The sequence below is a fragment of the Pempheris klunzingeri genome, chromosome 21 (assembly GCF_042242105.1).
Source record: "Pempheris klunzingeri isolate RE-2024b chromosome 21, fPemKlu1.hap1, whole genome shotgun sequence".
NCBI lineage: Eukaryota > Metazoa > Chordata > Actinopteri > Acropomatiformes > Pempheridae > Pempheris > Pempheris klunzingeri.
In genome coordinates, this window is record NC_092032.1 from 17,655,737 (window position 1) to 17,671,828 (window position 16,092).

At 41.3% G+C, this 16,092-nt stretch overlaps 1 protein-coding gene across 1 annotated transcript in view; it reads left to right on the forward strand.

Moving 5' to 3' along the window:
• The window catches only part of LOC139221434 (A-type potassium channel modulatory protein DPP6-like), a 124,772-nt gene that overhangs the window by 89,156 nt on the left and 19,524 nt on the right, over positions 1-16,092 (forward strand). Inside the window, exons 4-7 of the mRNA XM_070853358.1 lie at positions 9,032-9,126; positions 9,562-9,636; positions 11,157-11,209; positions 12,215-12,296. Coding sequence (XP_070709459.1) covers positions 9,032-9,126; positions 9,562-9,636; positions 11,157-11,209; positions 12,215-12,296 — 305 coding nt within the window. The remainder of the gene's footprint in view (positions 1-9,031; positions 9,127-9,561; positions 9,637-11,156; positions 11,210-12,214; positions 12,297-16,092) is intronic.

The window sequence follows — 16,092 nt, forward strand, 5'->3', positions numbered from 1 at the left end:
TTTGCTTCAGTGCGTCTCATGATAAATTCAGCAGTCTCTTAGCTCCTTTACTGCCAGCGTCAAGGCAACATCTGAGAGTTGGATGTCATCTTTTATCCAAGTTTTGAGCAACGAAAATTGAAAAAGAACTATTTCAGTTATGTTTCGTCCAAATGAAGAATCTTGAATCAGCGACAGAGAGAGAATCACACTTGCTTTCACGATTCTCATCTTGATTGCTGTATTGTGCGGCTTTGTGTTTTCATGAAGAAGCGATGACACAGCTCCACATTGTGAAACATTCTCTTAAAAGCTTTTCATTGCGACTTGAATCAGGAACAACATTCCACTCATTGTCAGTTTTGAAATTTAAATTCAAGATTTTACTGATGAATGGTGGAGATGAGGTCAGATGTTTATACTGTAACATTATGAACCAATTATGTCACAAGAACTCCAGCAGGGGTTGTTCCGTTTCAAAAGCTAAACTTTAAGGTTGCAGGGCTCTCGCTGGTGATGCCCCAAGTTTTCTGCTGGTCTTTGACTGGCTAGGTGAGAGTTAAAGTTTAAAATACACCTTAAAACCGAGTCACCGAGCCACACCTGTAGGCTTTGACTTCCAGGACTGGATATTCAACCTCAAACCTCAAGTACCAAAGATTGGAATCACATGTGCGGTCAAATTTGTAGTAGTTATTAGAACTGAAAATTAGATGAGTTGTACAAAATTTGAAACAAAAAACAAAAAAATTTTAACTCTCAATACCCCCTAAAAATGTAATTTACAAGGGTGATGGTGGCACATTTTCTAGGGACAAGACTTTCATGTTATTATTTCCCAATGGTACTTTTTTTTTTCTTCTTCTCTCATCTCTTCCTCCTCTAAAATCATTTCTACCATTATAACTATTACAGCAGCAGTGGTGGTAATTTCATGCATTTACAGCCTGGTGCCACAGCACCACAGTCCCACATGGTAGCAGCGTGCAAACCTGCCTATGAAGCATCAATTGTATTGTCTGTTTCTGCGTGCAGAGAGGGAAAAAGACAGGGATGATGTTAATTAACAACAGAATTACAGACTCCTACCCGCTCGCCACACACACACACACACACACAGAAAAACAGACTTATGCTTGCACATAGACAAACAAACACACACACACTAAGGATAATTGTGTTTTGTCCTCCCATCAGCAGCCACACTAAGTACTAACTGCCTCATCTATGGTCCTTGTTTGTGACATGCTTATGGTTTCACGCGTTTGAATGCAGATTTATTTGTGCTGTTAAGGCATTAATGCAGTAAAGCCACCATTGTGTATTCGGACAGGCACATTTCTGCTGCAGCTGAATATCCAGCAAGCTCTCCCACAATCCACGTCCCTGTAATGCCTGCTGCACATGGCATTAACATCCAAGCCGTGAAATGGACTTACAATCCTTTGAATTCACTTTAGTCAGTCTTATCACAGAGAATTCGTAGTTAAACTGTGTTTGTGTAACACAGCCTTTCTGCTGTGTTACACAAACACAGTCCCTTCACAGCAAGAGGCCTGCTGGGTAGTTTTGTAACTATTCTACTAACAGATTTAAGAATCCGCATGCAAGCATTATGTAGTTGTAGATTTCTTGTATGATCTGATTTGGGAATTATGAGTAATTACTGCAAATAACTCACAATTGGAACTTTCTGACTTGTGCCTCCTTGGGGAGTTTGTATGATAATACTGAAGTAGCCTTTCCTGCTACGGAAAACAAGAGAGCCCACTCACTGCTGCCATGTTTATTGTCATTATTATTATTGTTATAATTGTTATTTTACGGGTGCTGGCCTCCCTAATGATCCTAATTATTATGAGCAGAGGCAGGTCTTTTCAAGTTCCGTGATTGGTTTGCAGGCACAAGATAACACACCAGTGCTGCACGAACACACAAGGAAAAGAGGAAGCAAGAGCACATGGGGACTGTGGGTAGTGAATCAAGCAGCAGCAGATGTTATGGATGTATGAGGAGTGTATGAACAGTTGGCACGCACCGATGATATGGCGGTCACCTCGGAGGCAGTGAGTCAAATCAATGACAAAATGACTGAGGGATTAATTGCAAATTGAGGTTACAGGTTACTAAAAGCACACAGGTTTTAGCAAGTTGATGGAGGGTTTCTGAACACTTCTGTGCTCCCTGGGGGGTCATCTCGGCAGGAATATGGAGTCAGACGAGCAGTAGATGAGTTTTCGAGGATTTAATGTGGAGCAGATTCTCCACTCTACTGCTTTCAGAGGTAATACACGTGTCAGGAGGTGGTCTGACGGCACCAGACAGTGTGTCCTGACTAATCAGGAGGATCTGGCAGCTGATTTGGATTACAGAGGAAGAAAAATACCAGACATTTTACATTGTAGCCAATTCAATTATTAGTTCTCAGTCTTTGTCAATCTGTATATTTCTGGGGTCCTGGGTCATGCATATAACCACGGTGTTATCACGGCGTATTTATGGTGCTCCTTAAACACACCTGTGTTACTGGGACATGCATGTTTTTACTCAGCAAGTCTTGGAGCTGTTCATCATTGTTATAACCTTGTGCAGCTCTTTCTGCTGTGCCCGTCTGTTTTGGCGCTGACTCGCTGGCTCTCTGTGTTGTTTATGCCTGTTCAAGTGGTCATCATCTTTGCTTCTGTTGTCCTACATTTGAATTTAAAAGAGGCGTAATTCATAGACACTGACACAAGCTGACTCGTGTGCGTGGCTTAATGTCAAAAGGGTTTTTAACAAGCTTTGTAGTCCACAGTAAGGACTAAATTGTTTTTGGTGGCTGTCTTTGGAACAAGGTATTTGAGTCGGTCCCATCCATATTAAAGAGGTAATCTGATTTTGGAGCTGGGTATTTCCAGGACCCTGATGTTAAAGTTCTGGTGAGGATGTTTGAGGTATGATAATAATTTGCTCTTTTGAGGTTGGAATTTTGAAAGGTTTGCAAGGTCTCTGTAAACCTAATAATAAGGCAGAAATAAACATTATCTGTATTTGAGAAGATAAACTACATGAAACAGAAATGACTCTGCAATGTGCCCTCTTTTTTAAACCTTAATGGTTTAAAAAAACACAGAGGAGGCAGCAAGTGATGAAGCCCGCAGACACGGACTGATTGGCACTCCTGATAAACTGATAAACATGAATGACTTCTACTGTGAAAACTGGCCAGCAGCAGGTCGGCAGCAGCCCTGGGTGGTTGGACGTTTTGTCGGCAGGTTCATACTTGAGGTTTTGGCTCATTTGTTTGCTCTGCTATTCATTTGTTAGCATGCTCATTTATCACGAGGTCAGAAATAGAATTCATATTCCTCAGTGTTGCAGATCAGCTTTGCACCTGTGGAGAAAAACACACACAGCTGTTCCGTGGAATTCCCTTTCAACAACCGAACAAGAATGAAACTAAATTATTAGAAATTTAAGGGGGAGATTTTTAATTAAAACTCCTCTTGAATTTTTTATGAGCCTATATTTCACAGCACATCTGAGCCAATGGGTGGCATAGATTTAAGACTGTATTAGGCTGCTGCGTTGGAGAGTTCATTTTATTTAGCCACAGACAGACACCATAATTCTCCCCCAGTATCTTGTGTCACTTTTATCAGACCTCTCATCATCTGCAGCCTTGGGTGTGGACAAATGACCTGGAACCCACAAGAAAGATCCAGAATTAAACATTGCAGCCCTGCCTCACAACACAGCTAATAATAAAACCCAATTTCTTTTGAAGTGAGCATCATTTGGTTAGTATTTCCTTTCCTTTATTGTAAAATTATTTCTCTTTTATTGGTTTCTGTTATTATCATGGTCAAGACAAGAGGACTTTTCCAAGTAATCTGCTCCACTGGTCTACATTTTAGGCTTAGTGATTGCTTAAGATGAATTATATATGCGAGAAAAAATAGAAGAAAAAAAACATTTATATTGTAAGCAGCCATTTTTCTTCTTACTAATCCAAGTGATCAGCCTGTCACAACAACTTGAGTCAGAGCGTGCCTGTTGATGGCTCTCGCCGTGCTCTCTTGGAGTGTTTTTAGCCACCTCAGCTGCAACAGAAACGTACTCAGGAGAACACTGAATGGTGGGACTACAGCCGTGGCTTCAAGAAAGGGTCGAGTGGGAATGAATAAGGAGGATTGAGGAAACAGCAGAATGAGCAGCATTTTAAAAAATCTATCTTTGAACAATCACAGTGCATTAGAGGGCAATTTCACTTTAAGAGACTACTAGAGTCGATTTTCCTTGAAGTAGTTTTAACTAGTCTTTCTGTACTATTCTGTCTTTCTAATTAAGCTGTCATATTGCACATAAGGCAATTAGGCTCTGTTGAAGCATTAATGAAGCCTACAGGACAATGAAACCAGTGAAGTAGGGGGCAGAAGGAGAAGGACATAGTGGAGGATCACATGAAAGAGTCTTAATTTTGTAATTTTGGCCTTCAGACCTATACGTAGTAATATTGTTGTATTCACCAAGACAGCTGGTAAGAGTTAGGAACACAGCCACGTTGCTAAAAGAGAGAAATAAAACACGATCACAGTCATGCGTACTTATGAACATACAAGTTTTCAACATAACAAGAGTTAGCCAAACTTTAACAGAATGCTAGAATATTTCCCAAGTTTAAAATTGCTCAAAATGTACAGATCAACTTCCTAGTTCAGCTTTGATCACATAGCAGACTACATTTTGTGACCTCTAAATCAGCCTATTACCACAGATCTTTGACTGTTCTACTGCTGAAGTACAGAAGTCTGCTTCCCCACACCACAGTTGTTTTCTAATGACACTGGTATTTGTAATACAGACATGGCTTGTTAACAACTGATTTCTCAAGTTTCAGGCTCCGTCTGACTTTGCTGCTTGATGTTTGCCGGATCTGATTGGGTGCTTCTTTAAAGGGAGGTCCACAGAGTTGAATCTTATGAACTCAATACATAACATTGGTCCTTGTCACCTACTCTCTCTGTCTCACTCGAGTGTGTTGCCTTGTATCTGTGACTCCCTGGAGTGAGGCTGGGTTAGGGCTGTGCCCAGGGCAGGAGGCTGTATTAATAAGACATAGTGCTGTGGAAAGGTATAGATCACAGGAGAAAACAGCGCCCTGGGCTAATGCACAGCGAGTGAAGGTAGAGGGGAAAGAGAAAGAGAGAGAGCTAGAAAGAGATAGATTGAAGGGAAGACATAATGCCTACGGTACTGTGAAAGAATAGATGGCTCTCGGTCTGTGAAAGAGCAGAAAACAAAGAGTTGGAAAGGTGAAGGAGGGATGATAAGGTCTAAAATGATGAACTCAGCAGGAGGGCTTATAAAAGGGCAGTGATGGGAAGGATTTGAGAGATCTGAGGTACGTCTCAGATGTCTCAGGGCATGTGGATAAAGGAGATGGAGATCAGTGATTCGGTGAGGAATAAAGATGAAAGAGGTGCCTTAAAGAAATGCAAGTCTCTGAGTTTAAAATGAAGCCCGACTATGAAAACAGTCACCCAGGAAAATAAAGTCCTGTCAATCTCTCTGACCACTGATTTTTCATCATATTGTCTCTCTTTTTGCACATTCAAGCCCCACCATGCGCAGTTTCCATTTCATAAATAAAAGCAGGCTGCTTATCAAGATACCAAATAGAGTCAAACTAAAATAATGGAGCATGGTGGAAAAAAGCAGCTCTCTTTTATTTATCACCACAATGTCCATGAAGGAGTCCATTTTATACCCTTGTTAGTATGCCGACGGTTTTTAACAAGGAGACAAAAGCTGTTGAGTGGGCGTTTGGCTATGCCAATCTAAAAATGTCTGAAACTGCTCTCCCAAGCACGTTCTGAATTAAAGCCATTGTGATGGTAATTTTGTCACCTCTAATGGACAATTAGATATGCTAGCAGATAGACAGCGCTCTGCATAACAATCCCTGGGTTCTAATTACCTTGCCAAATGGCGTGGTTGCTCGTGTGCCTATGGATCACTAAAGCAATAAGACAGAGGAGCGCAGATAGATTGAAGGTGAAAGGGGGCAGTTGCTGTATTAAACTTATCCCCCCCTGATAAGGGCCTGATGGATGAGGAGCTGTATGAACTTTCATACATCTGTCAAATAATGGCTCCCTTCAAGAGTTTCCTCTCGTGGCCCAAACTCACTGAGTTTGTGCTGGAAGCTTTTGTGTTCAGGCACATTTTGGGCTGTTCTTTTACTGTGACTCTGAGTACTTCAGATTTGTCAGGACTTTTGTTAAACCTAGTTGAAAAGTATGTCTAAAGGACCTTAAAGGTGTAATAAAGGCCATGAAAACTTATTTCCTCATTTAGCTTCTTATTATGAGTAATGGAGTCCTACATGAAGAGAGGGTTGGAGCTGTTGGAGCTGAGATTTCTGTGTTCATGTTTTTCTCTGAGCTCTCCTCACTCAGTATTTCACAATATTAAAATTAGATTGTGAAGACAGTGTTGGGGCTGTTTTCTGTCGCACAAATGTGATCAAAAGTTCAGCGTGTAGGATTTAGGGGGATCTTTTCTCATAATCATATTTTCATTAGTGTATAATCACATTTTACAATATCGAAATCGTCGTGCCCCCCATATCTACACATGGAGCGTGTCCTCTTCCACGCAGTCCGCCATGTTTCTACAGTAGCCCAGCACGGACAAACTAAGGGCCTTTTGTGTTTTTATGTTGAAGTGGAAGCTTGAAAATGTGAATGCACCAGCTGGAAGATGAAGGACATGAGGAATAAGTGGTTGCTGGCCATTTTGTGTTGTGAAAAGTTTGAACATTTTGATAGATGGAGGATCATATTTATAATTTACAAGGGCCACCATACTTTTCCCCCCCTGAGGGAGGGGTGAGGCAAGAGCTGTTCAGTTGAATGCAGTATGAAACATCATGACGAGATGCCACTAAAGCTTGTGTACTGCACCTTTAAAGCTTTAATGAATAATTCTTAAGGGTGTTTTTTCTTTACTTTAACCAGGTTTTATAGTCTGTTATAGCTATAGCTGACTTCAGCTACAGTTTATTGGGTTGTTGATCGATGCGACTCAGTCAAACACTACTTTTGTAAGGTGTTGAAAATGTGGAGTTTACTTTTTTACCTGTTTTCTTCATCTGCACCAACACATTTAAATATATTCACTATTAAAGGTTTTATTGTACATGGAAGCCGAGAATGGCTGTGCTTCAATTTTAAGATAATTATTTTATCATCTCGAGATGATAATGGGTTGATTTATCTTGTTACCTTGAGAAAATAAAAGGCAGATTTCTCGTGATAATGAGATCATTTATCATGAGAAAATCACTTGTTTTCTTGGGGTCACAGAGTAATTATGGAGAACTCAAAAATGAGTGTCTGGTTCATTTGATCACACCAGAATTCAGCCTTCAAGATCATCGTCATGACTGGTGGGATTCCTCTCCTTCAGTGATGAGGACTGATCTGAACGTTATCTCTAACAGAAAGACACAATTCAATTTCAGTCAGTGTTGGACCTTGATTGAAGTACAGTCTGATGCTTTCTCCCAGTAATGGATACTCCTTGGTTTGACATTTTCACCTTAAATCAGTTGCTACAGTTGACAAACGCCATCTATGTCTGAGCCACACAGAATGTAATCACATATTGTTTGTCTATTCTATCTTTTACTGATGTTTCTGGGAGTAATATTCTGTTTATCCATTGTCAATGGGTCAGTGTTTGTGCCTCAGGGAATGCCTTCCCCAGATTGCTAGCTTCTCATCTTTCTGCCGAGAGCGCCCTGTCTGAACAGTAACAAATGATTCTCTCTGATCCCGTCTCCTGTTAAACAGGACATTATTATCTGGCTGCTTGTCCTGCCATGCGGGACCTGCACCATATGCATGCTGGCATGGCACTCCTGATCTCTGATAAACATTAGAAGTAATAAGAGGAAACAACCTTTTGTTTTCTCATGATAACGGATTGATTATGTCGTTATCTCGTGACAACAAAGTTCATTTCTTGAGATAACAAAATAATTAACCCATAATCTTGAGATAGTGGCATTAAAGAAAATAATTGCAAGCACAGCCGTTCTTTGCTTCTGTATTATTGCTTTTCAATTTGGTACAATAAGCCTGTAAATAACATATCCCTATTGTGTAAAGATAACAGATAAATATACAATTCTAAATCAGCAAATCTCTAAATCACAGAAGCACTCAACAACAAACAAGGGTCTTAGGAAGTTGACCACGTTTAATCACACTGTGCTTGAAACAAAGGCCGTTTACTCCATTTGACGTATCAGAGAAAGCGTTTCAAACAAAACAAGGCTGCAGGATTGCAACCGATAAAGTCTGATTAATTGCAGAGGCCAAAATTGTGGTCACAATCATTATACAGTTAATTGAGCTGCCCTCCTACCCAAGTCCTGCTTTTATATTAGAATCCACCACACATACTTGTGCCGCCTGGTGACCTGTTGATATGTGTCGCACGCATTGATAATAGCTTCACTTCTCTGGTTGCTGGTAGATTAATTAGACTCTCGAACAAGCCAAATTTGATATGCCTTTGATATTAAAAAGGTAATAAATGGATTTAACTATGTTGTCAGTACTCAAGACAGCTATTAACTTCATTACCATTAAATATTTTCTTTTTCTATCATGCCAGCATCTATTATGTAATATTTTCAGGGGAAAGTCATGAATTTTTGCTCTTGCTGTCACTGAGTTACATTTGTTCTCTGCATGTTGAATGTGCTGCTTAAGATCCAAGGAGCTTTATTATTGCTTTCTTGTGTTCAGGCTGTAAAAGGTCAGTGACCGTCGGCCCATTTGTCTGAACCACAGGAGAAAACTAAAGATATTGGTTCACACGGACCCTTTTGTTTTGTTTTTTTTCCCCAAGAAGGATTTTGCCTCATTTTGAGCGAAGGTTTTTCTCTGATTTGATAATTGCCTGTAGAGTTTTACAGATGACATGACATGATACATGAAGAAATAAGGAATTGAGGACTATCTGTAACCTATTTCTCTCTTTCCCCATGTCCTTGCAGGTAATGAGCTATTGTACCGAAATCGTGAGGGCGATGTTGTCAAGTTCAATGTCGACACTGATGAAAAGACCATCTTGGTGCATAACAAGAAGTTTGTAAGTCTTTTGTCATCTACTCTTCTGTCACAGAACTGGAGAACTGACCGTGGCTGCCCACAAATTAAATGAAAACTTTTCTTATAGTGTCAGCAAATCAAGGAACCCAAAGCTCTTTTTTATTATAAGGCTTAATCAAATGATCCATTATTACTGTGAAATGTGGACTGCATAGTTAAAACTTCTGGGGAAACATTGAGATTGAGATGTAGCATCAGCGTTGCAGCAGCTTGGGTGACGACACACAACATTATGTCTGCCATCAAATCGCCAAGCCCTAGTGCAAAGATTAATGCAACTCCCATTTGCTTCAGGAGCCGAGCAATCCGTCAAACGCAGTCACTTAAGGACTAGTTTAATGAAAAAATTCCACGCATGGTTAAAGGTCTCATCTTTTTGTCTTTTTTTCCTCTTACATCTGACTTTGCTTCACAGGAAATGTACAAAGCCAGCAAGTATGAGGTGTCTCCTGACATGAAGCATGTGCTGCTGGCCTACAACGTTGTACCGGTGAGCCTCTCATTTGTTTGCTTGTTTTTTGAATTAGCAAACTGACAGCCAAATATGTCAGCCACCTCCACTGGGGAGGGGGGGGGGTATAGGCTGGTAGTGCAGTGAAGGCAGGGAGGAGAGGCAGGAGAGAGGGAGGGAGGAGAAAGTAATCATGGCGGAGTGTGAAGGCCTGTCGCACACCGCTGCCAGTCAGTGATGGCAACGGGGGCCAGCACAGCCGAGTGGAACTGTAGCGAGGGAGGCAGAAACACAAACAAACCTCTCGGCGCTGCACTGGCTCGCAGGGAGGGACATGAGATCGACAGAAGGAACAGGAAGCTCCGGCTGGGAATTCATCATTTCTCTGCAATTCTGAATAAAGCGTCCTGTGACTACGTCAGCTGTGCTAGCATCTCGATATGCATCAAAGCATTTCAGCGCCTAATGTAGGTAGATGAAATGAATGTAGAATCATTTTGCTGCTGCTGTCTGTGTATATACTTCATTCTGCTTCACCACGGAGTCACTGTGGAGAGTTTGTGTCTGTTGTTGGTGTGTGAAGGATGCTGGCAGTGATATAACCTCATGCTATTGCCTGAGATGAATAGAAAACATTACGACGCGCTGGAGATGTCTAGTGTGTTGTACTGCATGTGTTTGCATTTGTTATTCCGTCCAAACCTCCATCACCTTGATAGATGACAGCCATTCCTCCGACACGCTCACGGTAGCAGCACACACTCACACTCAGGTTCACACTCACACTTCATCTCTATAACACGTTATGTGGTTCACGGGTGTCCATAATAAACACAGTGTTTGCATACTAACACACATAAAACCGTCCGCCATTTGAATGCAAATGTGTCTCCAGCGGGCAGTGGCTTAATACATTCCTGCACTGTTCATAAACACTGAATTTGTAGCATATACGAGATGAAACTACATACACAGGCAGTTATTGTGGGAAAACATCTGTCAAGAAGCGTTCATGAGTAGTGTGGAGTGTTCCAGATTTTTTAATGTATAGTTGTTGTAAGATGTTTTGTCCACATTAGATCACAATGAGCCCGATGAAAAACATAGAAGAACAACATAACGTAACATAACGAGACACTGTCAAGGCAGTTTCACCTATAACCACACCCAGCAGTGATGTCGCTGTGTACTGACACACCCCCCAGTACACTTGTACATCACCCCAGTAAGGAGAGATGTTAAACTACTCAAGGTCGTTACTCTTTAAAGATTTTGAAAGTATTTTTACTTTTTTTTCTCTATTTCATTCACTAAAAACTCTTCTTTTCATTGTCAACTTCAAGGAATGTGTTAATATCAATGTCTAATGCCATTTTTTCTTGCTCTCCATTCTTCCTTTTCAAAGAACTCATTAAGTCTTGCTAAACTGTGCTTAAAATGATGTTGTTACTTAAAAAAGCACTTTAGATGAAGATGTTGAATGAAGATGGTGAAACATGTCACCTGTTTAATTTGAACTGAACTGATGCGAAGCCTGCTCCTGCTGCCTCCTCTTCCAGGTGTACCAGCATTCATACACGGCCTTCTACATCATCTGCAGCCTGGAGACTCCGTAAGTAGGCGACAGGGCTGCTTTGTTCCATTTACTATATATTGTGTTTCATTATCTTATCCTGTATTATCTCACCTGACCTTTCACCTCATTCCCACCTATTCTCACAACCTGTTCTCGCCGTCCCTCCTACGCAGCACCTCTGACTGCTGTCAGTGTTCAAAAGACGCTTTGAAAAGAAGACACATTTTAACTATTAGTGTTATGCTTTATGGTCAGAAAGACCAGTCTTGTGTAGAGGCCACAGAATGCTGTAATGACAGTGCTGCTGCTTTGTCGTTTATGTTGAGAATGAGGCTTTTTGCTGTCTCATGTCGTTCTTGTGTCCTTCAACGCTGAGCTGTTAAAATGCCTAAAGAAAGGAACAAGCATTAGTGAGGTGTGACAAGTCTGCGCTCTCTGCTGCAATTTAACCTCTCTGATCTTCATTTGTTTGTGTTAAAAAATATGGAAGAGTAGCAGAATACATTCATTAGTTCCTGAAGTTATGTCCTGCGTCCTGACAAACAACAGAAATGAACAGAATAACATGCATTTTCAAGATGATAAGTTTAATAAGTTTCTCTTGATTAACTGGAGTGAGTTGCCAAGACATATTATTGTCATATAGTCCAGTAAGTGAACACCTCACTTATTTCCCTCTTGAATTACTTCCACGTCAGGTCACAGTGTTACAGCACTGTCAGCAGCTCTTGTGGTCAAATCTATTTGTGTGCTGCCACCCAGTGGTAGTGTACCAACAGCCACCTCACTTGATGACCTCATTCATCCTCAGCTCCAGACAAAGACATAGAGCCAGTGGCACCTCTAATTCTGCAGCCTGCACTGCGCAGCACTTTTCTCAATAAGGAGAGGTGACACTGTTATAGAGCGCCGGTATTTATGGATACACTTAAACCTTTGTTCCCTGATGTGTTACACTTGTTCTTCTGATGCAGCAGCCGCTGTGTGTATGTGTCTGCACTTACTTTTGCTAGCACTGTTTCCTCTGTCTGTGCACCCCAGGGAGACGTGGAATTTGAACCCTCCAGAGGTGCGAAATGCTCAGCTGCAGTACGCAGGCTGGGGACCCCAGGGACAGCAACTGGTAAGAACTACATTTCCCATGGTGTCCCTGGTGTCTTCTTTGCTTGCTGAACAATGATGTTTCAAAGTTAACATTCAAACCGTCTTCATTGTCTAACATAACTCTATCCATGACATTTAGCCATTGAAAGTTCGAAGTGGAGTAAAAGCCACACACACACACACACACACACACACACACACACACACACACACACACACTACATACATACAGATAAACTGGTGTAGAAATAGTGTTAACATGGCTTTGCAAGAAGTAGCCAAGTGCAAAATATGTGCAGTGTTAGCTTTCAGCGTCCTTTACTGCCAGTTTATAAAGTTAATGGAAGTTAGAATTAATGATTTTAGAGGAATTTATTTCAGCCCCCCTGATGGGAGGAGCTGGAATGAGTGATGAAGGGGGTGTGAGAGGTATTTGTGTTTCCTATGTTTAAACCTGCATTAATTAATATAATTTTGGCTACTTGGAGGCAGTGCAACAAGCTGTTAACACAGCGCTGACAGATCAAATGACTTATTTGCACATACGAGCAGATTTGGATTTGTGTCTGTGGATTTAATGATGACTTGATGATGAATGTCCTTGGATTAATCTCTAGGAGAGACACCTTTTACATGCATGCAGGCATATGATCTGTTCATTAGAGCAGCTTAAAGGTTATTTCTTTGGCAATCATGTGCTACTTGCCAATCTTTTTGCAGATGTCAAATCCTTTAAAGGTTGCAGCCCATGAAGGTGGGTCAAGCCTTACATAGAACAGAACTAATGGTGCATTCAAGTTCTTTCTGTCAAATCACAAAGTCAGATATTTCAGGAAATTAACCTTTAACGGCTGAGTAAATATCAGAGGTAAAAAAAGGACAAGTTCTGTACTAAATACAAGTTCCATAACTGAGGTCACAGACAGAGTTGTGACATTTTAATTAAACTCCAAATGACACCTGGAAAACACTGTAATTGTAAATGTATCCGTAGAACTTCCATATACCGTCACAGCAGCAACATTTCCAGGCTGCTAACAGGAACAAACGATGGAGTTTATGCCTGACTACCATTATTTACACGCTCCAGTGGCTTTTTCATTGGTCCACTTCATGTGATAGATTTCCCAGTGATTGATGACCCCCCCCTAACAAAAACACACGATGTATACAACATGTTCACATTGCATTGTCTTGCTTTACAAGCTTGCCAGAAACACCTGAATGCTCCATTACATTGACCGATTGACCAGCGCACAATGGATTATAGGATGCTAAGGGCTGCAAAGGATTCACAGATTGTGTCCTTCAAATTTGGTGGAAAAGCAGCTGCATTTCTTGGCTTTATTTGGAAGAAAATGTGATTTATGACCAACCTTGTAGGCCTGTTAAGACAAACTTGGCCTAGAAATATGGGGGGAACTTTTTTCGCCTTAGATTATTGACACATTACCAATGCAGCGGTTTCTTCAATTGAATGACACAGTCTCAGTTTGAGTGCTTCATACAGCACGCACAAACTATTTGTGCCTCAGGGTGTAAATCATCCTAATGATTCACTGAGATTTCCCAGTAAACAAATTTCAAATTAAGCACTGTTGTTTGAATCACAAGGAGCAATGGTCTTTTGCAACTCTTCCAAGATTAGTCATTTTCCGCCTTCATCATCTTACAGTCGAACTTGTCAGAACATTAATGAGCTTCAGTCTGTTGGTTCGCAGGGCCGACAGACTGTAAGTGATAACATCCTGCAGCACAATGCTATTAATTACCTGTTATCTCGTCAGTGGATTAATTAACACAGTCACTAGATTGATATAGCCTCAAGTTTCCGACCATTAGTCATGAAGTGGTTTTACCTCCATCAGGCGAGTTATGTTAGCGTGAAACTGAGCAGCAGCTGCCTTCCCCGAAGGTTCAGATGCCCTCTGTCGAAGAGGTGGAGGTTTAAGTGAGAGACGTCCGTCAACTAAAACAAGCAAACACAGTGTGCAAGTCGAGGCATGTGTCGTCATGTTTGGATATGTAATATACATAAATCAGCCACCTGTTATCTTGTTCCCAAATCCCTTATGCACTTAATTAAATCTACTTACCTTTTCCATAGAGAATGAGCACATACATGCCCATATTTACAGTCACAAACACAGCTGTCCAACCACATGTTAAGCTATTTGTTTTCACAGAAGCATGTGTCTGCACAAAGATGTTTCTTACACTTTTTTTGTTTGCTTGTGTTTTTTTTTGTGGAAAGTAAATCCCCCACTGAATGGAAGATTTTCTTTTCCCTGCTCCCAGTAGGCGGCTAATCTTCAACATGTGGCTGACACACATTCACACAATCAAAGTTTGGACGAACAGCCTCAGGAGGCCTAACCTTTGAATTATGCTAGAGAGAAAGAGATGGTGTGTGTGTATGAGAGAGAGAGAAATAGGGAAAAACAGATAAACCGGGTAAGCAAGAACTACTGCACAAGAACTCCAGCAAATAAGTATTGCAGCAGAGAGAGAGAAAGAAAGAAAGGCACAAATACACATTCAGTATACATGGACACATGACAGCTATCAGGGCCAGATGGAAGCAGTGTGAACAATGGATGGAGGGGTTACCTGGGGACATGTGTTATGGTTCAGAAAACACATTAATTTTCTCATACTGTGCATACTGCATACTGCATAGTGCTCTCCTCTCCTCTCCTCTCCTCTCTCTAAACACCCCATTTTAGCTCCTGTGTCTTTAAGCCAAGAAAAGCAGAGTCTGCTCTGATTGGTCAGCTTCCACAAGCAGGAGTAGGCTCCGTCTGCCAACTCCCACATTAGATCTGCTGCCTCCAAAGCAAAGTCTCGGCTCCGAAGGGGAGCCACATTAGCCAAGCAACACGCTAACTAACAGTTCAACAGACTAACCTGCCAAATAAATGTCAAAACAACATAAAACATGGCAAAACTTACAGCCTCCAAGTCTGAAGTCAGGTCACAGACAGCTTGCATCGATCCATCCTTGAGCTTGTACCGTTACCACACACTGAGACACACAGCAGACATTTCTGCTATTGCTGTGAGGACATATCTCTCAGATTTCAGGTCTTCACCTCCACAGATGATGAGAGGACATGAAAGTTGTTGTGTGGGATTTGCAGCCCACAACAGCACAATTTGCATACTTTGCCAGTACTTTCAACATCTTACTACTAGAGCTAGCATTAGCCACATAGCAATGGCTACAGCAAGGAGGAGTTTTCTGTGGGTTGGACCTCCATCCTGTTCAGTGGCTGGAGGAAGTCACATGATCAACAGAGAAAAGAGAGAAAGGACGACCTTTTCTCATAGTTTGGGGTCTTTAGAGACACCAGGGACACATGTTCATGTTGAAAAGACATTAAAAAGTGCATTTTGCACAATATATCCCCTCTGAGATTCTCCTGCCTAAACGGTACACAGTTTGCTTGGTAAAGAAGTGAAATAGAAGGAATGGTGCGGTTTTCATTCCCATCATTCACCGAACTGAAGTGATATACTTTCTTTAATCTCCTCCAAACATTCTTGCAAATGATCCCAGCCATCACTGGCAGAGGCCTACCCATTCAGAGAACGGGGCCAGGTCTTCTCTCTGTGCTGTGGCCTAGATTAGCTTCTATACAGGGAGTCGATCTGCACCAAAGTGGCACCAAACCACATGGGCCCCCAGATCGTGCCTCCTCAAGAGAAACTAATTGTGACAGATTTGTGTTACCTTTAAAGAGATGCAGGGTTTGCTGGAGAAAACTTTTGCTAGTTACTTAGTTTTTCACTAAATGTCCCATTGTTCAGACATG